At 46.4% G+C, this 27,059-nt stretch overlaps 1 protein-coding gene across 1 annotated transcript in view; it reads left to right on the plus strand.

Annotated features, from left to right (window-relative positions):
• Positions 1-19,930: 19,930 nt before the first annotated feature.
• Positions 19,931-27,059, plus strand: part of SLC26A8 (solute carrier family 26 member 8) — an 88,035-nt gene continuing 80,906 nt past the window's right edge. Inside the window, exons 1-3 of the mRNA XM_054980395.1 lie at positions 19,931-20,103; positions 22,040-22,179; positions 25,963-26,079. Coding sequence (XP_054836370.1) covers positions 19,931-20,103; positions 22,040-22,179; positions 25,963-26,079 — 430 coding nt within the window. The remainder of the gene's footprint in view (positions 20,104-22,039; positions 22,180-25,962; positions 26,080-27,059) is intronic.

The raw sequence follows: 27,059 nt of genomic DNA on the forward strand, positions 1-27,059 counted from the left end.
GCTGAAGACATTTCTGTTTTGTATGACATTCCCACAATGACTCTCACCGACTCTCCTTCCTGTTCATGCATCTCTGTGTTCACGTTTCTTGGATTTTGATTGTTTGCTACCCAAGGGTAGGGTAGAAAGGCAGTCTTAAAATATTTCAAATAAATAATAGTTAATGTTAACAAAATTCTAAAACCATAAAGTAAGTGAACATATGAGATAACAGTAAGCAAGGAGTAAAAAAATAATAACATAAAATAAATAACATGGAATATGTTAAATCATGATGAATATATGAATAATATATAATACATAATAATAAGTGACAAATAATAATTGCATACAATTAGTGGAAATAGTTAATGATGAACAATGATGAATAATAATTAATATGTAAGTAAATAAATTCCAAAGTCTGTGAAGGGAGAAGAGTGATGTTAACAAAAGTTTCCTTCTCTTGCCACTGTCTCCCATGCAGATGATACCAGCCTTACAGAGAGAGGGGAATGGAGAGGTTACAGGTCCCTTTCTTCCATACCTGTCACAGACTGATGCTGATTTCATTTTGAAATCTTCCAGTCTTGTGCTTAAACAACAGAATCCATATGCGTTGTGAGTAACAAATACAACAGTATTTTGCAGTAAGCAGAGAAGAATCAGAAGGCTCCTTACCAGTGATGGACAGAGCTGGACTTCGCAAGACAATATGGCAGATACATTGAACAGCAGACCCAGAGGAGTTAGCCATGTTAGTCTGTAGTTGCAAAATAGTAAAAAGTCCAGTAGCACCTTTAAGACTAATCAAATTTATTGAGGCATAAGCTTTCAAGAACCACAGCTTTCTTCATCAGATGTAGCAGGACTGAAAGAGACACAGCATGAAAAGAAATTCCTTATCTATGGAAAAGAATGACAGGGGAACAGATGGGGAAGGAAGGAAGAGGAAGTGAGCAAAAGGAAAAGAAGAAGTCCCATCCAACCTTGGCCACTTTCACATGCTGTTTCCTGAATCTTTTTCTTCAATTTTTACCTGGATTTTTGCTTGGGTCATACTAGCATGGCTAGCTTCTTCTGGTAACTTCAGACCTCACAGTCTGTAAGATCTGAAAGCTATCAACTGCTGAGATATTTGGGAACTTCCCAGATGATTTCCCATTCAGGATTTGATTAAAGATAAATAATACATCTCTCTGCTTTCATTGGTGAAGGTGAACTACTCTGAATTATTTATTCATTTATTAATTTAAAAACCCACCTTTTACCCAGGAAACAGGGACCCAAGGTGGGTAACAACAGTAAGACCAAACATTGAAAAAATATTTTGAAATAACAATTAAAATAGGCCCAACCCCTATTTTAAAAAGTCCAAGCAGTTGTCATTCAAAGCTAGAGTGTTGGGTAGTTAGAAATTATGGTGAAAAGTAAATAAAACATAATAATGATCACTAAATTGACTTCTTACTAGGCTATTTCATAAATTTCATTAATTCTTTTAATGACACTGAATTGTTACTAAAGGGGCAGTACCAGGGGTTATTTCGTAGAAAAAGAGCTGGAGGAACTCATTAGCATAACTCATTAGCATATGTCATGCCCCTTGACATCATCATCAGTGTGTCATTAGCATAACTGATTTGCATATGCTACATCCCCTGGCATCACCTATCCTGGCTGTTTTGGACCCAATCCTGGCCATTCAGGGCCGAAATCGGGCTCAAAATGGCAAAAAGAGGCCCTAAATGACCGAAAGTGGCCCTTTTGGGCATGGTTTGGGGCTGAAACAAGCCAGATCGGGTCAGCGCTGGGCAGGGGAGGGTTTCCCCACCTGGTACCGATCTGATCCAGGCAGTTTGGGCCCCAATCCAGGCCGAACCTGCCCAAAATGGCTGAAAGTCAGGTGGGAGGGGCCGCCTGACATGTGACCTCTTTGGAGAACTGCCGGAACTGTGTTCCTGCGAGTTCCCCGCGAAACTAGCCCTGGGCAGTACAATCCTAAATCTTGGATCCTGCCATTGTGCAGGCACCTGTGGATTTCTGGCACCACTTAGTCTCTCCCAAAGGACTTTTGCAAGCATGTGCTGGTGTGGTAAGCCCAGCCAGGTGCGTCCAGGCACAACCAGGAGAGAATCCTCTGTAGTTGCCCCAGCAACACTGGCAGAATTCATCAACTGCAGAGTGACTGCAACTGATAGCACCATGAGTGACAGGGAGAGGTGTAGCCGCTCTGCTGGCTGGGCCACGTTTGATGTCACCAGCTGCCAATGCTACTCTCCTGCACAGTAGAGAGCAGGAGCAGAGGGCAGAAAGACCTCTGCAATCAGGCTTCCCACACCCCAACACAGATGTTTGCCACAAGAGGAGCTCTGCCCTGGGGTGGGAGTTAAACTAAAGGTGCAGACAGGGCACCCACCCAACCGCTCACCCAACCCTCATTTCTGACAAGGGCCAGGCTGGCAACTAGACCACTGCTTGCTCACAACCCCCTCCATCACTCCAAGAAACATGTACCCCCTCCCAGAAAAGTAAGACAAGAAAGGCAGTGAGACTCAGTGAGGGTCACACCAGCAGCCCCTGGCACTCAGGACCAGTCCCCCCACCACAAGTCTCAGGGAAGCAGCTCTGTAGAGACAAGCAGGGTGGAGGTCTGGAAAGAATAATGTGAATGCCTATTTGAAACAATAGAAAAGGCTTGAAGGCCCATTTGATATGATGAGAGGCACAAGTACCCATTGACTTGTAGTGGCCCCATTGAAATACATTACTGCATCAGAAACACACAAGGAAAACACAGGGTGGACCTTAAGAGTCATGCCCTAGTGCTTGGATAACAGCCCCCAGAATGGAATGATGGCCCCTGGGACCAGTGAAATTGCTCTGGGGGCCATCATCTCATTCCTAGAGCAAGACTCCTGAAATCCATCTACTGCCTCTGCAAACAGTAGAAGGGAGAGTGGTCTCGCCCTGTGGGGGTGGAGCCCCAGAGATCTCAGGAAGTCGCTCCAATCCCCCACCCAATCCATCAGTCCAATCACCCACCCAATTCCCACCAATCCATCAACCTTGCCCAGCTCATGCATCAGTCTTCTGCCTGGCTTATCAGATCCAGCTGTGCTGTCAGAGAATGAGAGTCCTTTGTGGCACCCTTCCCCCACCACACACAGAGGCAACAGTCCAAATCCCACCCCACTGCCCACAGTGAATTTGGGGGGGAGAAAGGAAGAGGGAAGCTAAGGGGGGCTGGAACCTCCAAGGTGCCACTGGACTCATGCTTTTTTGGCAACAGAGCCATATGAACATGCAGAGGCACCTGCAGCCTCTTTGGGCCCACTCCATCCTTACCAGCTTAGAGCCAGAGACCACCCTCTGGGTTGTGTGAAAGGGCAGCCCTATGGGGAAGTAGGCAGGGGGAGCTACTGTCATCCAGAGGCAAGCAAACAGGCAGGGAGGGAGTTGTTGATTGACACAGACTTTATTGAACTGCCAGAAGTCAAGAGGATGTCTAGATGCATGTTGCCAACTTCCCTTGCCCAGGAAGGGAGCTGTGCCTTCTTGCGCAGCAGTTGGAGCCATTAGAGCCATTCCATGTGCTGCCTTCTCAGGAGTGAAGTTGAGTTGCGGGCTGTGTGAGGAACTACTCCTGGGAGTGTGTTACCCAAATAGACAGTCTCATAATTAGTTGGAAGAATTAGCTTAAAGGAGACAAGCAAGAAAGAGTAACTGGGATTCTCCACCTATGTTTATGGGGATTATTCCCTTAAGAGAGCTCTCAAAATAAGCCAAGCAAATGATCGACTGGAAAGGTTCTGTATTAGTAGTAAAGAAAAATAAAAGGGCAAACTACAGAAAAATACACCCAGCACACATACAAGGCTAACTAAGAGAAAATCAGGGAGGAAAGGGGGAGAAAGCAGTTTTGGGAAAGGCAATAGTTACCAGTCTTGATGAGAGAGGTCCATGGAGGCAACAGCAAAATGACCAGTGTTTCATGAAGGAGAGAAGAGGGCCAAACAGATCTGAGGGCGTGTGTCCCATAGGATTGAGCTGTGAGTTACTGATGCTGAATGACTTTTTAGAAGGTACCTCATCCATCTTCTAGGAACTCCATCCATCTTCCAAGAACTCACACACATTCACAGCTAGCTAAGGAGTCCAGCTATAGGGCAAAATGCTCCCTGAGGCAAGCTGACATTTTCACCCCCAAAACAGCTGCAGAGACCAGCATTGGGCAGCACCAGTGAGGGAAGAGGGGAGGCCAGTGTGAACAAGCAATCTGGGGCAGCCGGCCCCTCAGTTCCTTCCTACCTGTTGGTTCACCCTTGCCCCTCCCCAAACCAGGACTCAGGAGATGGTTAACCTGTAAGGCAACTTGGGTGGTTGTTGTTAGTCAGACATTCTGGACTTAGCTCTTCTCCCATGTGTGAGTGCAAGGTACACCCAGTTTTTACAAAGTATCCCCTGCGCACTCTTGCCCTGCCACTGTCTGCACTCTCTCTCGCCTCATGCTCTAAGTCCCCATGGCAGAGGGCTCTCAGGCAGACCCTCTGGCTGTGTCCCTACTTACCTGGGTTCTTGGGTGCCCCAGCCAGAAGTTATGTCGGGTAGCTGAGGAACTGATCAGCTGCTGGGGAAGGAGAGCAGATTGATCATTGCTGTAGCTAGCATCCTATGCTCTGTTGGGCTACTTGGGCAGGGCTGGGCACGGGGTGGGGGAGGCAACTTTTCCCCTACAATAGGCGCCTATAGGCTGTACCATCATTTTTTATGGCATAATTTTTCACCACTGCAGGGGGTGTTCCCAATTCTGAAATAGCTTAAGGAGCAGATTAACTTGTGCCCCGCCTCACTGGCACAAGGATTTATGCCACAGATCCACTCATGTGCAGCTGCGGTGACTGGGCAAAGGTGGGGAACCAGGTGTGGTGGCAGCGAGGAGAACCGCCAACGTAAGTGGGGTTTACACTGGCATAGTGAGCAAATAAACCGACATGGGGGCTCATTTACTTCCTAAGCACTTTTACCCACCCACCCCATAGGATTGAGCTGTGAGTTACTGATGCTGAATGACTTTTTAGAAGGTACCTCATCCATCTTCTAGGAACAAGGATCAATAAGTATTAAGGAATGACATTTTCATTACTCATGTAACTGGTTATTTTTTTGAAAAATACCACTAATGACATTTTTTAACAAAAATGAATCAACAGAATCCAAATATCATCTGTTCATCAAAGTCCAAGGTCATCTTGAAATGCCTAATATGACCACATAAAATCTGTCTCCCAATATTCTTCCTTCTTGATTCTTTCTTTTAAACATTTCATTTACAATTGTAATTTGTCTGGCTTCCTAAGAGCTCCCAAATTCCATTTTGCCTCTCTTATTAACCACTGAGGGGATGGGGGAAACCTTGCACATAAAAGTTTGTAAGATAAATACTATAGAAAGAGAAGTGTATCAACATCATAGGAATTAGAATGATTACATTTCTGACAGGAAAACAGGAAAAACAATATGCTCTGCTATGGTAGCTTTGTTAATCTGAACAGCATCCTCAGCAGGTGCCACCCTGAAGGTCAGCTGCTTGCACATGTTCAGTCTCTATCGTGGCCTCCACCTAATGGAATGGTCTACCTGAAGAGGTCAGGAAAGCTCCCACTATGTATAAACTGAATTATTCAGGGCTTTTTTATACAATAATGGGCAGGGTGGGATTCCCCACCCCCAGCTGCTGCCCCTTGTCACTGCTCATTTGGCCAGTGGGAGGGGAAGGCATGGGGAAAGGGGTGGGGAGCAGGCCAGTAGGAATGCCTGCAAAGGATGTGCTCCTGCATCCCCCAGCATTACATCATTTCCAATGCAACCCAGAAACTATGAGTCATGTAGGGCCGATTCAATAAAAATCAGTCTAAAAGATAGCATTTTTGCTATGTTTGGGGCTGATTTTTAAAGAAATGGCTCCTGGCATGACCCATTGCTTCCAGGTTGCACCGTGGGATTCAGGCTTGTACACAGATGAGTACCTGTCACTCCTCACACCCCAATGTTACAAGTTTTGAGTTGGGGGTAATAGGGCTGTGCTGTCAAGAAATGGTTTGGAAAGATGCTTTGGTAAAGGGATAGGGACTCTACTACTATGTGCTGTCTTTTGCTGTAAGTATACTCCTACTGGGTATTTTTGCATCATTTAATATGTCATGTCAAATTGGTTATGTTTTGTTTTGTTTCAGCTGTATATTCAGATTTATACTTGTTTTCAAATTTCTTCAATCTATATCGTTTATTGAATGTCCCTACTGTTAATTGTATTGACTTACGCTATTCAATCTGCCTTGAGTCTCAGTGAGAAAGGTGGACTATAAATAACATAAATAAAAAACTAAAAATATTACTAAACATATTTAATGGAAAACATTAGGTAAATGCTTGATGTTGTGGTTAAGAGTGCTTGGTGTAGTGGTTAGGAGGAGTGCGGGACTCTAATCTGGAGAACCGGGTTTGATTCCTCACTCCTCCACTTGAAGCCAGCTGGGTGACCTTGGGTCAGTCACAGCTTCTAGCTCTCTCAGCCCCACCCACTTCAAAGAGTGTTTTGTTGTGGGGATAATAATAACATACTTTGTAAACTGCTCTGAGTGGGTGTTAAGTCATCCTGAAGGGAGGTATATAAATCAAATGTTGTTGTTGTTGTTATTCAAATTATCCAAAACACAATCAATAATAAGCAAAGGTCACATGTTATTATTGATTGGCCTTGCTAAGCTGATACAAGTTTCCGCTGGAGACCTAAGTATTAACCAGATACCGGCGTAATATGTATGCTGTTCCAAGTAGCACCGTGTTTTGCAGTTCTGTAGGTGTTATGTCAGAAAGCTGCAGTTTTTCCATATGAATTGCAAAGTTTTTCAAAATAGTTCCCAGTGCCCCGATGACAATGGGGATTACAGTTGCATTCTTCTTCCATAGTCGAGTGGTTTCTATTGCCAGATCTCTATATTTAATCATTTGTTCATGTTCTTTTTCTTCGACTCTGGCATCCCCAAGAATTGTAATGTCTATTATCCAGACTTTAAGATTTTCCATGACTGTTATGTCTGGTGTATTGTCACCTAGGGGCTATGTCGGACTGCGTTACAGCTAAATAAGCACACCAGCCTCTTGTGTGGGTTAGAAATTGGCCACAACTTTATTGATTACAGCTATATGGAGCATTGGCCTGGCATCTGGGCTGGATCCCCGTTGGCATCGTAGGCCTCACTGCCGAACCGATGCATCACCCGCCAGCCTCTCACTGGCACCTCGGCACATGCTGTTCCATCGCCAGCTCCGCCTGGCGACCCTTGCCTCTAGATCCGTCGGGGTGAGCAGCTCGCCGGCCCGCTCACCCTGTTGGGATCCAGCCCAATGCCTTAAAAACCGTCACCGGAAGCAGGCCAGAGGCCCGCCTCCCCGCCAAAGCTCCAACTGCTGTAACCACAAATGTGGAGCCACCCCTTACCCCCGGGGGGGCCTGACTTTGATGACCAGAGGGAGGTGAAAAATCCCAAGTGGCCTCGGCCAATCTGGCCCCTTGCGGAAAAAATTCCTCCCTGGCCCCCAAAGGCGACCGGCACAACAGCCCTGGTGATCTCTGCCAGGGCCATCCAGGGGGCCCACTCTCGACCCCCTGCCTGCGCTGCTCTCGTTGTTTCTCCATCCCTCTGTCGACCATGCAGCCTCTCCGCAGAAGGGTCGCTGTGCCTGAAACTTAATCACATAACGTTAGTACTGCCATTCCTGACATAACCCAAATAGGATCTGGACTTGCACCTGCCCACACGCTTTATCATGTCAGCGGGCAGGCCCACCTCCGCTGCTGTGGTCGCCGCCCCTATGCGGAACGAGTGGGACCCATATGCCTCTGGAGAGAAGCCCGCCGCTCGCAGGCTGGCTCACATTACCGCTGTGGATTGATACCTCGTGAGCAGCCTACCATTGGCGTGCACCAGGAGCTGTCCTGAGATGGCCGGGCGCCTGTCTAGGTAGGCTCTGACCGCCCGCACTGGGCAAGGGGCCCCCCGCCCCACAGCACTGAGCTGTACCAACGATACGTGCCCCAGCTGGTCGGTCTTGGACCGCTGGACCCTGATTTGTAGTTCAGCCCCCTTGAACGAGACATCTGCCAGTGTTAATGCCCTGTTGGACAGATCCCCGGAAGAGGCCGCCGCCAGTTCGCTAACACGGAAGGCCCCGTAGAATGCGAGGCTGAAGGCTGCCCCAAACAGTGAGCCTTCGAAAGGGGAATGACATGTCCCGTCCAGCTGCCTCAACATAACCCGCAAAACCTCAATTTTTTTTATTATTATTATTTTTATTTATAAATAAACTTTTAATTAACTTTAAAAACAACATACAATGCGTAAACAGGAAAACAAATTACACAATATTAAAGTCAACTATAATACAAGAAAAAACAGATAGCTTATAATATACTACCAGTTTTCAAATATAATATTAACAAAGGAAAAAGAAAATTTGCTTAGAGAATTGCAATATACCTAAGCAGAGAAGGAGGTTCTTTACAGTTTGTATGAAACCTAACATATTGCTCAGAAACACCATGAGACAAACAATAAATGCTTTGGAGGGTGTACATCATTGGTTAATAAGTAGTCAAAGAAAGGGAGCCATTTTGTCATAAAATCAGTTTCTTTTGGAAAATGCTGAGATATATAAATAGAATCATAAACCTTCTCCTGGATATAATAATCCCAGACTCTGGAAAACCAACTGTCGATAGATGGGATCTTGGGGGACTTCCAGTTAGCTGCCAAAAGGGATTTTCCGGCCATTAGGAGGTCATTAATTAATTCTTTCCTAATGCTTGGGATATCCATGTTGTCCCATTGATTTAGAAAAATTAGCTTAATATCAAAGGGTATTTCTTTTATATTCTTTAAAATCTCTATCCAATAGGCAAAACCTCAATTGTGACGGGCCGCCGGGTGTCCCTGTGAGGTGGCTCCCGGCGGGCCCAACCCGCCACTGCCCTGCGGGCCAGGAAGCTGCTCATCAGGTCTGCCCTCCCTGTTGCCTTGCAAAAGAACGAGATTGCCGCCACATGCAGCTTGATGGTCTTAGGTGCGTATCCGGCCTGATCCATCCGCGCCAGGTATTCCAACAGGGCCACTTCCGGCATGTCCTCTCTTGTCCGGCTAGGCCTTTCCGAAAGGAATGTCGTGAAGGCTGCGATCGCGGTCCTGTAGGCCCGCCTGGTCGTTGGCGCCTGCGAATTCAGCACTCCCTGCACTATCCGGTGTTCCCAAGCTCCCACAGCTCCTCCGGGAAGGGGTCTGGGTGTCGCTTTGCGTCTGGTGCCAACTCTCGAAACCTGTCCTCCTGAAAGCAAGAAAGGGCGTCTGCTATGTTGTTGTCCACTCCAGGTATATGCCGAGCTCCAAACACAATGTTGTACTGCAAACACCGAAGAACCAATCTGCACACCAGCCGCATGACGTGCTCTGATCGCGACGACTGTCTATTCATGATTTGTACCACTGCTTGGTTGTCGCACCAAAAGAGAACCTTCTTGTTGCTGAACTGCTCCTTCCAGAGCTCTATTGTCACCAGGATGGGAAAGAGCTCCAGGAACGTGAGATCCCGAAGGATGCCGTCTCCCAGCCAGGCCGCGGGCCACTTCTGAGCTCACCACTGGCCTCCCCAGTACACTCCAAATCCAGCGCCTCTTGCCGTGTCAGAGTGCACCTGCAGGGACGCGCCCGCCTCGAGCGGCTCCCGCCACCAGGACACACTGTTGTAATCCCGCAGGAAGGTGTCCCAGACCCGCAGGTCTTCCTTTAGGTGCTTCGTCATCCTAATGTGGTGCTGCGGCACTGATGTCCTGGCTGTTGCTCTGGCCAGCCGGGCGCATAATGGTATCCCCGGGGTGACAACCCGGCAGGCGAAGTTCAGGCTACCAAGGAGAGACTGCACCTCCCGCAGCGTTTTCTTCCTGGCTTTGAGCGCCGACCAGATCTCGTCTTGCTGGTCTTTCAACTTCTCGGGGGGCAGCCTGCAGGCTCCAAGCACTGAGTCTATTTCAATCCCTAAATATGACAGGCAGGTAGTAGGGCCTTTGGTCTTCTCTTGGGCTAGCGGAATGCCCAATTCCCTGGCCAGCTCTTGAAACAGACCCAGGAGTCTGCGGCACTCGTCCCCGCCCCCTGGCCCTGACATGATAAAGTCATCAAGGTAATGAGAGACAAACGGGAGCCCGCCAGGTCTTTCAGCGCCCACTCGAGGAATGTGCTGAAAGTCTCAAAAGCCGTGCAGGCCACCGCGCAGCCCATAGGCATGGCCTTGTCCATATACCATTTTCCTTGGAATTTGAATCCCAGGAGGGACCAGTCTTCCGGGTGGACCGGTAGCAGCCGAAAGGCAGATTGTATATCGCACTTGGCCATCAGTGCACCCCGGCCGCAAGCCCGCACCAAGTTCACGGCATGGTCAAACAATGCGTAGCGCACTGTACAGAGCTCTGGTGGTATCGCCTCGTTCACTGATGCTCCTTTTGGGTACGACATGTGGTGAATCAGCCGGAATTCATCCGGGGTCTTCTTTGGGACCACCCCCAGCGGGGACACTCTCAGATTGTTCATGAGGGGTAGGTCAAATGGACCTGCCACGCGCCCTGCCTGCACCTCCTTTTTGATCTTGGCCGCCACCACGCCCGGCATGTCCTGTGTGGACTTGAGGTTGGGCACACCTGTAGTGACCTGGGGACCCATGTATGGGATCCTTAATCCCTCGGTGAACCCCCCCCAGAGCAAAGTGGCAGCCGCCCTGTTGGTGTAGCACTGCAGCCAAGGCCGCAGCGCTGCCGGAGAGACTGGCGCCAGGACGAGGGATCGCCAGTCTCCCGGGCCGACCTTCTCCCTTCTTTCCGGGGGCCATGGTGGCGTCCTGCCCCCCCCCCCGCTGCCGGTGTTCTGGCTGCATCATCACCTTTGGCTCCACTTTCCCCAGCGCCTCCCCGAAAGGGGTGTTGATATCTGGCTCCTCTGGGGCAGTCCCGCCGTAGGTGGCGACCCTGGCATTCCTTGCACACGTGGTCGAAGCGGCATCTCATTTTGCAGCAACTGCCTGCGTTGAACTCCCAGCAGTGGCGTTTTGCGGCATGGTGTCTGTACCCCGAAGCCTCAGCCCTGGCCCGGTCCCCCATGCCTCTGTTGTTGACTGCCCTCAACCATCCCGTGCTGTCTGGCTGATCCCAACGTGTGAGCTCGTTGTTGGAAGCCTTTTTCCAAAAGTTCTCATCATACTTCAGGGCTGCCCTTTCGCCTGAAGTGGCTTTGATGTGTGCCACCTCCCTCATGTGCATGGTGAGGTGCCAGGCCCGCTCCAGGTATGCGGCCTGCACCACCCCTGCATACTCGCAGTACCCCAAAACCCAATTAGTGAACGTGCGCTCGGTGGGCTTCTCCCTGTCTTGCCGCCTGCATTTTCATGGGGACCCGCTGTCCCCCACTGGCTCCTCTGCTTGCAGCAGGGTTAAAACGTCCACGTAGTACCAGTTCAAGATCCGCTCCCTCACGCAGGCTGGCAAGTGGTACCTGATGGGTGCCTCTCCCGGCCCCACTGGTGGCGGGGACTTCCCCCGCCGGGTTGAGTGGGAGTGCTTCTATGTAGACGGGGCCCCTGTAGTGGCCCTGCTCCGATGCCTGCGTCGCCAAGCCCACTCGGGCAGTCCAGGGGTGTAAGCAGCCGCCTCCCAGTAGTCCCTGGCCTTCCGCTCCCAGTCTTCATCCCCAGACGACTCATCTCTCGATTCCCTGGACGATGTCGAGCTGCGGCTCCTGCTCCTTCGATGGGACCTGCGCGACCATCGGGCCGACACCCTGGGTCGTCCTGTACTCCGTCCATGTTCGGACCCACTCTCCCACTCGCCTTCTGGATTTGCATGCTCTGCTTCCTCCTCCATCTCAGTCGCGTCTCTGACTTCCATCGACGGGCTCTGAGTCATGCGATGCCTGGCCTCCTTCCACCCCGCACCCCGGGGGGGTGAACGGCCCCTCCCCCACTTGCCCACCACCCCCTGAGGGGGGCTGTGGCGGGCCTGGATGGGAGAGGGGTGGCGGACACCCCGCCCGAGGCGGCCTGGGGGCTCACGGTGGGTGCCCCGCCCCCCAAATGCAGTGGAGATCATGGCCATGTTCTCCTGCATGCTCTGCCAAGCCACCTGGATGTTGACCACTTATGCGGGGGGGGTGCACCCCAGCCCCCAGGGGGCACAGGCGCCCCCCCGCTGGTCACCTTGGCTGGAGCCCCGGCCCTGGGGGGGCCCGGTGGGGTTCCCCCCACACTTTGTGAGGGGCCCCCGCCGCTCCCCTTGTGACCCGGGCCCCGTCGTGTGGCCTTGGCCGCTGTCTTGCTGCTGTTGCTAGCACCTGGAGCCATCTGGCCTGGGAAAACAATAACACCCGCCTGGGGAGGCAATTCCCTGTCAACTCCGGAGCTGGAGGGGGTCTGCAGCGATCCGGCGCCGGGCAGCCCCATCGGCCTGCCGCCGGCTTCTGCCCAGCCCCACAAACTTCCTTTCGCCCGCGCTCCCCTGGAGGGGACCCACCCCAGGGGGCCGCGGCAGCCCATCGAGCAAGGTCCCCCCCGAGGTAGGCAGCCCCCGTAGGAAGAAGACCCCGCTGAGGGTCAGCCGCAGCCTCAGCGGCCTGCCCCGGTGGCGCCGGGCAGCCCGCCCAATGCCGCCACCCTGGAAGGCCCCCGTGTGCTGGAGCCAAGCCGCGGGAATGGCCCGTTCGGGCCGAAGGCCGCGGCGTGGGCTGGCCGCAGCTGTGGCCACCCATAGAGGCGGCGCCCAGGCGGCCCGCCTGGCGCAGACGCCCAGCAAGGCCCCCCGAAGGCCCCCCGAGTTGAAGGCCGCGTCGCAGGCTGGCCGCGGCCGCAGCGGCCTGCATGGCGGTGCACGGGCAGCCCGCCCAGCGCCGCCACCCTGGAAGGCCCCCGCGTGCTGGAGCCAAGCTGTGGGAAAGGCCCGTTCAGGCCGAAGGCCATGGCGTGGGCTGGCCGCAGCTGTGGCCACCCATACAGGCGGCGCCTGGGTGGCCTGCCCGGCGCAGACACCCAGCAAAGCCCCCCGAAGGCCCTCCAAGCTGAAGGCCGCGTTGCAGGCTGGCCGTGGCCGCAGCGGCCTGCATGGCGGCACATGGGCAGCCCGCCCAGTGGCGCCATCAGGAAGGCCCCCAGCGGGCTGGAGGCCGTGCCGCGGGCCAGCCGCAGCCACAGCCGCAGCCACAGCAGCCCACCCAGGCAGAAAAAGGCCGTGCCGCGGGCCGATCTCCCCCAGAGCCGGGGGCAGGGAAACCCCCCCCCAGAGCAACCCCCATCCCCCTGGGCGGTGGCTGTGGCCCCCCCACCCAAGCATCTGGCCCATTACCTGCAACTTTCTTCTGCAGTTGCTCAGACAATAATGGCGTTGACCACGTGGCTGGACCCTCGCGGGATGGACACTCCGCCTCCACTCTTTGTCCCGCCTCCACTCCGTCCGGCCCCAGGTGGCAACTCAGCTTGCTGGTGAGTCAGCCGCTTCCTTTTATGTTCAAGGTGCCGATCAGTTTGAATTCTGAAATTCCACAACATCTTGATTTCTTCATTTTGTAGCACCTTTTCCACCTCATGTTCCATGAATTCTTTGATATTGGCAAGTTATACTTTTTACAAAATGACCAATGAAGCAGCTTTGTGACCCTATCATGTCTAGCTTTGTAGTTTGTCTGTGCAATTTTGCTGCATTCAGAGATAAGGTGGGACATTACTACTACTACTACTACTACTACTACTACTACTACTACTACTACTACTACTACTACTACTACTACTACTACTAAATAATTTTTTAGCCTTGACATGTTCTACATTATACGGTAAGTTGTATGTTTCTTACACCTTCTACCAGGTATGGTATTTGGTGACAGCAAGGAAGAAAAAAAGGGGAGTGGGGGGGAAATCCCCACAAACTCAACCCAAACAAGCAGAGGAACAAAATAGAGGGGTTAACATAAGGCCTGAATGGCAGGCTACACATATATACTAAAACTTGCTAAAACATCTCAAGATACAGATGATGGTACAGTGCAATGACCAACACAAATAGACCAAGGTACAGTAGAAAACCGACCAGACGTGTTTCGGCCCTAAGACCTTCCTCAGTGGTCAATTGTTAACAATTTATGATCAAACATCACAAACCAACCTGAGGCTTGGTTTCCAATGTATAGGAGTGTGTTACATCAACCTGCAGTAAAGATAAAATGGCACTTTAACCTAAGAAAGTTCAGCTATATGAGAAGGTAGAAGGGTGATGCAATGGTTTGTGATTGGGTTTGGAGAACCTGGGAGGTTAATTAAGAGCATGTTAGGGAATAATTTTCTAATTTGGTACATTTTTTCTTTAGAGTGCAACAACAAACAAAGAGCAGTGTATGAATGCAGTTCTGGGTTTACTGCAATATTTGTAGTTTATCACACAATACTAGAGGTAAGTTCTGATCCAGTATTTTACCTGGAATAATTCTAGCACTTAATAATGGACTATATTATATTAAAAAAATTTCCTCCCCCCTTCTTTTGTTACAGCTCTAGATAAAACACCAGGAGCATTGCATGATTGGTTTCTATATGTGTGAGGTGTGTTTGATCTTAAATTGTTTACAATTGACCACTGAGGAAGGCCTTAGGGCCGAGACGCTGTTCGGTTTTCTACTGTACCTTTGTCTATTTGTGTTGGTCATTGCACTGTACCATCATCTGTATCTTGAGATGTTTTAGCAAGTTTTAGTATATATATGTAGCCTGCCATTCAGGCCTTATGTTTTAAACTTTATTATTATTATTACTATTATTATTATTATTATTATTATTAAAATACCATACATATGTCAGACAAAACAACGACACAGAATGGACCCAGAAGAGAGGCAAAATAACTGTTCAGAAAACCCCAGTGAATGGTTTAGTCTTTGCTATTTTGAAAGGAAGACAACTGATGAATCTTTTAAAATTCAGTTTCGCTAGGAATGTTGATAAGCTGGACTCAGGTATTATCGTTTATCTCAGCTGACTGAGCTGTCATCATGAGTTCATAGTAGAAACAGTACAAGACATTAACAGTGTGATCATCTGCAGAGCTGCTGAAGTTTAGTGGACTCCAATACAATGGACTTTGACTGGAGTACCTCTGCGTAGTTAGCAGTAATTATCACAAAAGGAGGACCCACAAGGCCTTGAGGAGGAAAGAAATAATCTTCTCCCTAAAGCCATCTAAAGTTCTTTTTTTCTTGATGTCTGAATGTACAGATGTTGATATAGTGTCAGGTTCTGCCTTGGGTGTCGCCCTGTGAGGCGCCGGCATGCCTGACTTTGGACCAGGGGTACCACCAGGGATTATGCAGGCTCCATCTCTGTGAAAGGAGAGGGGTATACCTCACCCTCACACCCTCTCAATACGCTCCCTGCTGCCTTCCATGAAAGCCGGCTCTTTGCCTCCTCCGGACTTACTCTTCCTTCTCCTCTTCATCTTCCTTCCGCTTGCTTGCTTGCTTGCTTGCTTTCTTTCTTTCTCTCGCACGCGCTCTCTTGCGCACGTGCGTGCGTGCGCGTGCGCGTGCGCGTGCGCGTGCGCGTGCGCGTGCGCGTGCGCGTGCGCGTGCGCGTGCACTCTCTCTCTCTCCCTCTCCCTCCCCAACCCACCTTGCCCTGTGGGTGGGCTTCCCTTTTATCCCTTCACCTATTCCCTGCTCCACCTGTCAGCCACGCCCCCTCCTGCACTCTGGCTGACTCAGGCAGCCGCACCTGGGTTTGCTCTGCTGGCTGCCCTAGGCAGCCACACCTGTGCCTCCTTGGCTGGTTGCCAAGCTTTCTCTGCTGAGCTGGCTGCTTGGGGCAGGCACACCTCCTTGGCTGGCTGTCAATCTTTTCCTGTAGAGTGTCTCAGGCAGCCCCACCTGGGGTTGTTTGGCTCTCAGCTTCTCCTGGACCAAGCTACTGCCTTATAGATGGCTTGCAGGCTGGGGCGTGGCTCTGCGCTGCTTTGGCTGCCTCTCCTCCCTGGCTGATAAGGCTGCTGGCTGACTGCCCTTGCTTCCTGCGCCTCCTTCCTCAGGTCTACTCCCCTTCTGGGGGTCCTCACTCTCCCTGCCTGGCCCCCCACCAGAGGGTGGGCTAGCTGGCTTCCACCTGCCTCACCTGACTCTCTGAGGCTTGAGTGCTTCTCTGCCCTCCTGTGGCTGGGATGCCTCCTTCCTCCGCCTCCTCAGTTGTTGGTCTGTTCTGTTCCTGAGTGCCCATTGGGGTGGCTTGGTGGCTGTCCCCCAACTGCCTCCTGTCCCCTCCTCCTGATAAGTCTGGGGGCTGAGCCTCAGATCCTGGACATGTAGCTTCTCAACTTTCTTTAAAAAGGTTTTTTTTTACTTTTCTGCAACCCTCATGTACCCGTGGAGTTGCAGAAACATATTTTATCACATGCATTCCTATTGTACAGTTTTTTATGCTGGCAGCAGGGTGGGGGGGACGACAGGACACATGGCTATTAGATAAGTCACTAACAGTGCCATCCTGCACAAATTTACGCCCTTCTAAACCCATTGAATGTCTAGTGCATGTTCTTGGTAAGATGCCTTCTGCGGATGCCTTTTAAAATTCTTTAGTGTGATATGCGAGAGTTCTTTAGGTTTCAACAGTTGCCCAGAGTTTATAGTAGTTAAATTTCTGAATGGAGTGGTGCTGGAGATATCTTATCTCTAGTGCACATGCATATAGATACTTGTTCATGAATTTTAAGGCATCATATAATGCATTACCTGCTATTCTTATATGATCCAGCTGCTACAGAGCAGTGACTCCAGAGCACAGATGAAGCTGAAGTTGGTTCCCAGTTCCCAGGGTTGTGTGATTTGGGGTGATCCGAACATTTTTTTCAGGTGCAGCTGACCCCCTTTGTGCTTATTGAGTTGTTCTGAGGACACCCTACTTTGAAGCTGTTAATGCAAGGTCTTTGTAGGAGGACCCAGCGTAGGTCCTCTTAAAGGGCAGAATCTGTTGAATTTGGCAGTATATGATATATCCCCCTACAATCTTTATTTTGGGGTGCAGAGCTTTTCCATTTCCCCTAATATTTGTGTTTGGCTTTGCGAATAAGGACCTGGGAACCAACTTCAGCTTCGTAGAGCACAGTCACTCTAGGACATAGCCATCTTGCAGAAGCTAAACAGATCTAACTCTGATATTGCTGGATGGGATACTGACTGCCTTTGAATGCTGCCTTCTTCCATACAACAAGAAAAGTATTTTGAACTGCAGGACAATTATATTTTCCCAAGTTTAACTAAACTCAGCTTTTATATCAGTGGTAGATTAGTTGTTGAAGAATAATTGAACACAACAGGCAGAATAGAACCTTCAGCACTGTGTGAGAATAGAATGGATTTTCAGCAGAATATTTTATACATATAACATTATTATATGAAAAAGTATTTAGCATATTTAATGAAATATTTTGTTATGAAAATGCAGATGATACAAGCATGTGCCTATATTCCTCTAGAAAGGTTGGAGGATATATGAAACAACAATAATTCTTTGTCAACTTCATAATTATAATGACAAGCTGTTTTCATCTGTTTCATAGCTAATTCCTTCTTTCACTTCCATATATTTGAATTGAAATAGATGAAAAATGTTATAAAATCCAATTTCAGTTGGAACTTGCTAACAAACAACTGCATTTTGAGGTACTTTTGCTGCTTCTGTCAGCTGACTGGATTCAGCAGCAAAAGGAGGGGGGTATCTTCCCCACTGAATTCCCGCCTTTTCTTCCATATATGGAAATTCCATTTCTCTCTATGAAATGTGTCACCACTTACACGGGTGATATGAGGCTCTTGGTTTTATTAGTGTGCAGAGTACTTTAAAAAAAATACCTAAAATAGAAAGGTAAGGGTTACAGTTGGATTAATGTAAAATTATCCAGAGATGGTTAAATTGAAAGGAATTTTTCAGCTCTGATGAGAGGATGTGAGTGGGAGGATAGGGGACTTTTGAATAATGAGGCCTGCTTGTGGCTTTGTCCCTTAGCAACGTCCATCTAACAACCGATGAAATCACTAAATGAAATGATCTGAATGAAGAAGGGGAGCATACAGGGAAAATAGAAGTGAAAGGGAATGAAGAAAACATGGACAAGTGTGAGAAAAAGCTGGGATACAATGGGAAAGAAGGAGAATTAGAGAAGGATAGCATGGAAAAGATTCATTGAGGAAATGTGTTTGTTCTCAGATCATGCTCACATTTTAATATGGGTTATAGTCATAGCTCTATTGACACCTAGCAGAGCTGATCCAGCGTAATTTCCTTTTGCCCAAAATTTCTGTAACATATCCCTTAGTGCTAACTGGGTAGATTTTTCCTCTGATGCTTTCAATGTATAGCATTGAACACATAAACAAAGATAAGGTATTTTTATTATGGATTATTCCAAAATAACTTGATACCTTTTGGCTTCTTACTACTACTTTAGCTCTGATAAGAGTATGTATTTCACAATTAAAACAAAAAAATAAGAATATAGCAGCTCACAAAATATTAACTCACCTGCCTTGTCCCCTCATGTTACTTATATTTTCATAGTATGACTTGAACAATAGGTCAATCAAGTTACTCAGCCCAGATGAGAGGCCTAATGCTGCATATCAAAGATCACATAATGTAGATTTCACCTTAAATCAGTTTTGCCTCCATTCTCTATTTACCATGATACGATTACAGAATGAATAAAGAATTATTCATTTTTTATCTCTGTTTTTCAGTTCATGATTATGGGACAGTAAGAATTCAATCTATATTAATGTTTGAGGTTTTGGAATTAGGGCAGGGGTAAAAAAATATTTTTAGCAGAGTGCTGAAAAATGCAGTTTATCTGTGAAGATATTGATGTGCTGGGAAATGAGGGGAGGACAGTCTCAGGGCTCACCGTGGTTGCTTGGACAGAGACCCAGCCCATTGTGCTGAGAAAAATGATCTGGCAATTCTCTGTTTGGCACATGTGCCAGAGGTTGCCTATCCAAGAACTAGGGTATGGTAATTACTTTAAATTAATACATCTGAAATACAATGTATTAATTTGTGTATACATCTTCCCTGTGAATACTAAAGGATAGCTACATTGTGTATAGAGTAATCTACATCAAATGTTTAGCATATATTTAGAGAAAATTTAATCCAGGGTGAGTATGAGAGGATTTTGCAACTGATACCTTAGACGCAGTTCTGAGTCATATCTGAGAATGCTTAAAGTAAAATATTTCCCTCATATTAACAACAAATGATATAGAAATAGTATTAATAACATTGGTGAATAATTGGCTTGGTGCTGTTTATGGATTGAGGATTAGATGGCCAAACTACACATGGCATTTGAATTTCATGACTGGAACTCCCAAAATGTAATTTGACCCTAAAAAGCAGCTGGTGAGAGGCTCATTATGAGTTGGGGCCAAGATACTGGAGAAAGAGGGATTTTAATGCTTTCTGTCACATTGTTTCCTCAACCAAAAATGATCTGCTTAGGGAAACTAAACAGGCATAGTATGGGTACTTGTTCTTTTTCCCTCCTGAGTCTTAAAGCAGTTGTGGGGAGGGCTTTTTGACTGGAAAAAGGAGACATGGGGGAGAGCTGACTTGTGCCTCTGTGCCTTGGCCTTACTCAATATTCCTCCCAGTTGCATTTTAGAGCCAAACTTACATATTGGAAGTTCTAGCCACAATGCTCCTGGATCATGCTTGTTCCTAATATAATTTTGCAGATTTCAGAAGCATAATTGCCAAAAAAGGAAAAAAGCTTTTTGTTAATACATCTGATCTCATGTTTTTTTGAACTTGCCAAGACTAGTGTGACTAAATGGAACACATTGTTGAAATTGCTAGTATGAGACAGCCAATGAGAGTGACATACAACATTAACAGAAAAGTATACAATGAAGAAGAATTCCAACAAGATCATGACCGAAGACTTTATTCCCAAACTGAGAAGGATTTTACTGCTCCACAGACCAAACGAAGGATCCATTGCAGGTTAGAATTTTGTTCTTTTGGAACTAACATTGAAACTGTAAGCAGCAAAAACATTAAACCATAAATTCCAGTTCCCTGCAACATGTTAGAAATGGTTATAAATATGTCTTGTACATTTCACTTCACCAGTAATATGAAGGACATGGCAAAATTGTTTGTTTGTTTGTTTGCTAGTTTATAGTCTGCCTTTCTAACTGAGATCCAAGGCGGATTACAACAGTGCAAATGACAATCTACTGTATTGCAAAGTATAATAGTGCATTCAGAGAAACAGAGATAATAGGGAATGGTAGCAGAAAAAAATTTAAACAAGCATAAAGCCGAGCAGCAAAATGAAATCTATTTGAAACAAAGCATAACTAATTTTCAAGGCATGTTTAGCAGTGTGGAAACTTGCTGGTATGAGCATATCCATATCAGCAGACAATACTCAATAGTGAAGAATTCAATTCTTGTCCCTACCAAGGCATCTCTCTGAGCTATTTCTTATGACATAGAGCTAAACTACTAAAGATGATTGACACGAGGACGCTCACATGAAGGGAGTCACAATGTTAGCCAAGAAGCTGAGTTTTAAAAGACAGATCAGAAGGCTCTGTCAATTTCCCCTTTCTATAGAGCTAGCAAAGATCACTCCTCAGAGGGTTTGTTAATTTCCTCTTAGTCTTCCAAGGCTCTGTCAGTTTCACCTTGCCTTCTAGGAGGTAAAGAGGGAATAAACAAACCCTCTGAGGAGTGATCCTTACAGCTCCTTAGAGAGGGGAAATTGACAGAGCCTTCTGATCTGTCTTTTAAAACTCAGTTTCCCGACTAATATTGCAACTCCCTTCATGTGCATATCCTCATGTAATTCATCTCTTGTAGTTTAGCTCATAGTCCTGTAATCTGAGTAGAAAACCCTCCTGAATAATTCAGTTTTACATAGTTTGCAGAAAACCAGGAGAGTAGGAGCTTTCGTGACCACCTCAGGCAGGCCATTCCATAAGGTGGGGGCTACCACAGAGAAAGCATGTGTGTGAGCAGCTCTTAATTTTGCCTAGCTTTAGAGTGGCATCTGCAGAAGGCCCTGACTAGATGAGCAAAGCTGCCATGGTGGAACATAGGGGGAAAGGCAGTCACTCAGATATGAGGGGCCAAGGTCATGGAGGGCTTTAAAATGTGGTAATCGTGACCTTGAATCACACCTGATGACTGATGAGAAGTTTTGATAAGATGGACTTTTGTTTTTATGTCAAATTCTAAATGTACTTTGTTGGCATTAGAGGCCCATATTATGAAGAGGAGTTCTCTAGCCAATTGTGAAGGTGATATGGCTGCAACATCTGTCACCCTATTTTTTCAGCTGAGAGGAGGTGGAGGCTGGGTGGTCCCTCCTCCTTTTCCCCTCAGGTGAAAAAGCTGCTGGCATTTTAAAACAGCTTTTTTCAGCTGATGGGAGGGCAATCCCCATCCTGTCAGTGGAAAAAAACTGCTGGCTTTGAAAGCAGCAACACTTGGGCTGATTGGAGAGGAAAGGGGCTAGGCCACTGGACATGTGATTACTTTCAAGATGTGCCAGAACAGCATTCTGGCTGGAAAACCCCCCTGCTGTTATCCAATTTGGCATCTGCCTCATGTTTCAAGAATGTGGACAAAGCCCTTTTACCTTTGGGATTTTTGGTTATCAAGTAGTTCCCACCTTGAAATAGCTGCCCCAATGGCTGTGAGTAAGCTGCAAGCCTCTCTGAGGTACAGGCTCCATGCCAGGGATGGAAGTAAATGTGGCTCTTTGGTTAATGATAATTGTGAACGTGGATCTCCACAAAGTGCTGAGTGAGTACCACTGATCTAGCAGAAACAAATCATGAATTTAATATGTAGAAAGTTGTTTAGGTAATTCATTTTTTCCTAGATAGGGACATTATACTGTTTAGTTACACAGACCAATTTGTTTCAGATTCTCATGGGAAAGGTTCAGGAAGATCATGCTCAAGATGTTTCCTATTCTAAACTGGATGTGTTCATACCATATCACAGAATGGTTTTTAGGAGACGTGCATGCTGGCTTAAGTGTAGGGATGGTGCAGATTCTTCAAGGTAAAAGAGATGTCTACTTCCTTTTCTTTGTTGCACTCTCATTTTCCTTAGGCTAAATTGTGAAGAGGTCCCTCCTTTGACAATATATGCTTCAAAAGTGAATAGTAAATGTGTTGTGTACTTTGTTAAGCACAGTCTAGTCCAGGGGCCTTCAACATGGTGCCTGTGGTTGTCACAGCATCTGCTGAAATCTTTCTTGGTGCCCACAAAGTGTTTCTAGAAAGTGGGTAGAGCCAGGTGGGACTCTTGTCCAGTAGGATTTCTGATTGGCCATTGGAGATCTCATTGGTTGCACAGATTAAAATAACATTGTTTCAGCAGCAGCAGCTGCCACCACAATATTGGTTTTATGTTTTCTCACTCTTCTTTCCCAGTGTATTTTTAATTTTTTTTAAATTACCCCTCTTCTCCCCTGCACTTGAGCTTATTCTGTGTGTAGGGTTGCCAGGTCCCCTTATCTTCTGGCACTTACCTTCTCAATATTCTTGTGCACTCACAAAGTGCATGCAAGCTCCCGTGTGCTCCCACCGCAGCACAATGATATCACTTCTGAGAGTGATGGCATCATGGGAGCGCTCCTGTGCTTTGCACCAAGCTGATTTGGGCCCCAACTGGCCTGGTGTAAAGTGTAGAAGCCCTTCCGGGGCCTGTGCAATCATGTCACTCCTCGGCGTGATGTCATCAAGCCTCACTAGGAGTGTGTCGGTGAGGCCTGTTCCCCCACCTTATCCCCCCCGCCGCCAGCCAGGTGAGTGGTGTGGGGGGGGGTAGAGACTGGGAGTGGGGGATCCCCTACTTCCATTGGGGGACCAGCAATCCTGTCTGTGTGGGTGAATTTGCCTCCTGCAGCAGTGATTTTATGGTTTTGTCCACTACTCTGTGTCAGAATTCCAAAGGTACGCACAGGCTCCAAAGGGTTGGGGAGGACCCCTGGACTTATCTGTAATCTGATTGTGGTGAAAGAATGTAACATGTGAAAATTAAAATTAACTTTTTTTCTCTTATTTTCATACCTTTCTTCACGTGCCTTCCATGTCGGAATCTGAATTTTTTTTTAAAGTTTATGTAGTACTGTTTTTCATTATGTACTTGGCCAGACAAGGGTCAAATTTGACATAACACTGGGAGAACTGTGAAAAGTTTTATAAACAACAGTTGCAGGAATTGGATTAACAGCCCTCTGGTAGAGCTGGAGGGATTCCCTGCCCTCAAGCTCCAATTTCTTCCCATTTGCTGCTCTCTATGTATTGCCAGAAATTGTATTGCAAAAACACAGAATGTCCAGCAATACCTAGAGAGGACTGATGTTGCTTCCAGGGAAAACTGTCCTTGCCATGCCTGTGCAGGAAAAATGTAGGGATGAGGTCGTGAGACACACTCAATTCGGACTGGATTGCAACAGGAACTGGATATATTTTAATAGTACTTAGATTATTCACAAAATACAGAGCCCTAGATCAATCTCTAAGATTTTCTTGAGGAAGCTACAGAAACAAGGACTACTATTAAGGCTTCTCCCTTTGCCTTTTGACCTATATTTTGGAACTACATTTCCAGTTCCATCCTAGTACAAGTCTTAAAAGGTTACTAAAAAAGTTACAGCTTCCTCTCTTGGACAGAGTTTAACCACACAATCACTTCTACCATTTTCTCAACTTTAATTGTCTCCTTGGATGTTTTATATTTTACAAGAGAAAAAGTACAGACATCTATAGGGCAAATGCTACTCCATGAGACAAATAGCGGCTCCCAGGTGCCTGACAGGGTTTGGAAAACAGCAGAGGAAGGGGAGATGCTTTAAAAAAATCTCTGTCCACATACCCCATGATTGGTATCCAAACTCCTCTTAACCCACATCCAGCCTGGGTTGCTATTTATCCTTAAAAACAGATGGGAAACTACACATGTCACATCCAATGTGACTATTGAACGGCAGCCTCATTGAGGATCATTTGACATAATCACATGCAAACAGCAGAATACAGTCTCTGATGGCACCTTGGCTAAGGGTGAAATAAGAGAATGCCAATATTTTCTAGCCATTGAACTCAATGTGATTAGAAGGGTATGAGGCTGCTTAGGATTGTGCAGCCCTTCCTGAACTGTGGATCAAATTGGTCAGCTGATCCTACCCTCTTGCAGCCATACAGCTGGCCAATGAGGTCAGGGCTACAGAAAACTGCTCTAGAGACACTTGACTGAAACACAGTGCTAGGAGCAAATGCTCAAACTTATTCTCTCCTGCCGCTGCCTCCAGCCACAAACAATTCTCCAGTTTAAGGCTGAGAACTAGACTTGCTGCAGAGTGGTCTGAGGGACATTGGGCACAAAATACGCGTATAAAGAAGTAGATTGACAGTTGAGATATATGGGTCTTCAAAAAGAAGTTTATATTCATCCTGCTTTCAATTCCTCTCCCAGTGAAATAGAGTTTGTTAAACTGTAGAAACAATTCTGTGTACGCAGCCTAAGAACCAGTGTGGTGCAGCGGTTAGTGTGTCAGCCTAGGATATGGGGAAACCAGTTTTGAATCCCACCATGGAAGTTTGCCGGATGACCTTGATCTAGTCACACACTCCCAGTCTAACCTATCTCACAGGATTGTTGTGAAATGAAATGAAAGAGAATAGAATAATGTAAGCCATTGTGGGTCCCCATTGGGAAAACTGTGATATAAATAAAGCTAAATGAATAAATAAGAATGGATATCTTCTTATTCTGGATATTAATTTTCTTGTAGTTGCCTGGAAGGATTTTAACTTCCTTTTAAAAATGGCAAAATATTTAACCCATTATAGTAAAAGAAATGTCTGGTCATACAAATAGTTAGTTAAAAAGTCAAATCTGTGCTTATAATAATAACAGTGCTTATATACTGCTCTTTAAGGCAATTAATGTCCCATGCAGAGCAGTGAACAAAATCACTGTTATTATTATCCCAACAATACAGCGAGGGAGCTGGGACTGAAAGGAGTGACTTACCCAAGGCCACCTACTTACTGAGCTCATGACAGCAGTGGAATTTGAACCAGTAGAGTACTGATTTGCAGCCCAATCACATGATGAGTCATCATGGAGTACTTACAGTAGGAAGAATGTTGTCTTGCACAGTTTCATCTCAGGCTCACAGTCTTTTTGGCAAATTTTATGTATTTATTTACAACTTGTATACTGTACCTTTCTGCTTTCATCAGGGCCATTAAAGCAACTAACAGAATAAAAACAGACATTATAAAAACACATCTTAAAAACCACTAAAACCAGACAAAAACACAACATTCAAATAATTAAAAACAAATTAAAATACACATACGATACAATTAATACACATAAAAACAATTAAAAACAGGACAGGAAGAGGGATCTCTGAGGGAACACCAGACAAATCAAAGTCTTTCCACAACTGGTGGAAGTGGAGAGGTAAGTCTCTTTGGGGAGAGAGCTCCAGAGTTTTGGCACCAATGCAGAGAAGGCCCTCTTCCAGGTTGCCACCAGCCTAATCACAGAAGGTAGGAGCACCCACAGCAGGGCATTGGAAGATTATCATAGCAGTCAAGTAGATTCACAAGGAAGTAGGTGGTCCTTCAAGTATGGTGGTCCCAAGCTAAACAAATTATTACTAATTATAAGAATGGAAGAGGCTTGGCTTATTTCCAACTTGTAGGTTTTTTCCTGCCAATACATAATGAATGATACCTCAACACTATATATATTTTGATCTCCATAATAAAAACTTTTTTAAAAAAATCTAGAAACTAATTTTTAAAATATACATTATTTCAGGACTATCAGGAGTATTGTTAACTGGATTACCACTACCAGTTGTAAATGGTTTTTATTCTGCATTTTTCTCTACTTTAACATATGTTATATTTGGAACTTCACACCATATGTCTATTGGTAAGTATTGCTCTATTCTATTAAATGCGTCTAACAGATATATAGATTTCTATTTACATTTGTCAGCAAAGATGGTATGCAGTTCCCCTTTCAAAAAATGTTTTTAATTTGTGAGTAGTAGTTAACATGAACTTGATTTATATTTTAAATTTGTTTAAAAAATAATAACAAATAATAACGATATTAATTTCTCAAGAACTGTATTAGAATTAATGTACTATTTGTCTGTGTGGGATGACATTGAACATGCTGTTGAACTGGACTTCCTGTCTGGCCACTGTGGGAAACAGGATGCTAAATTAGGGCCATTTTCACATATCATTAACATCATGCAACATTGTGCATATCTCACAGAACACTAGCGTCTTTATGTTGTGATTTCTGATGTCATCGTGCCACGAAAACGGAATCATGACGAGGTGACATGAGAAATTGTGCCATGAAGATGCCACTGTTCCGTGAGCGTTGCACAATGTTAACGACATGTTAACGACATGTGAAAATGGCCTAGATGAATGTTTGCTTACGACCACATTGGAAACTTTTGTCATCATCTTTGCAGCTGCTATGACTAGAAATTTGCATTCTCACACTAAAACAAGGATTCATATCATAAGCTCTCCTTTAAGTATATGTTGCATAAAGTTAAAAAATGCCTTTGTAAAAGCAAAGCAGTTTTTTTATTTGCTGCCTCTCAAGTGCTCAAGCTATTTTCTGCACATATCTTCTAAGAGAAATGGAAGTCAGTGTGCTTAAACTGTGACCACTGTAGCTCAGAGCCAAGCTACAAGCGACAAATTACACTTGAATGGCAAGTGAACAGACTCATGTGTATTCCTCCCTGTTCACTTGCCACTTGCGCTCCACTTGATCACTATGTGGTGAAGTGGAGCACAAGTGAATGACAAGCGAAAAGGGAGGAATACACGCGAATCTGTTCACTTGCCATTCAAGTGTAATTCGTCACTTGTAGCTTGGCT

Source organism: Eublepharis macularius, chromosome 5 (assembly GCF_028583425.1).
Source record: "Eublepharis macularius isolate TG4126 chromosome 5, MPM_Emac_v1.0, whole genome shotgun sequence".
In the NCBI taxonomy this organism is placed as follows: domain Eukaryota; kingdom Metazoa; phylum Chordata; class Lepidosauria; order Squamata; family Eublepharidae; genus Eublepharis; species Eublepharis macularius.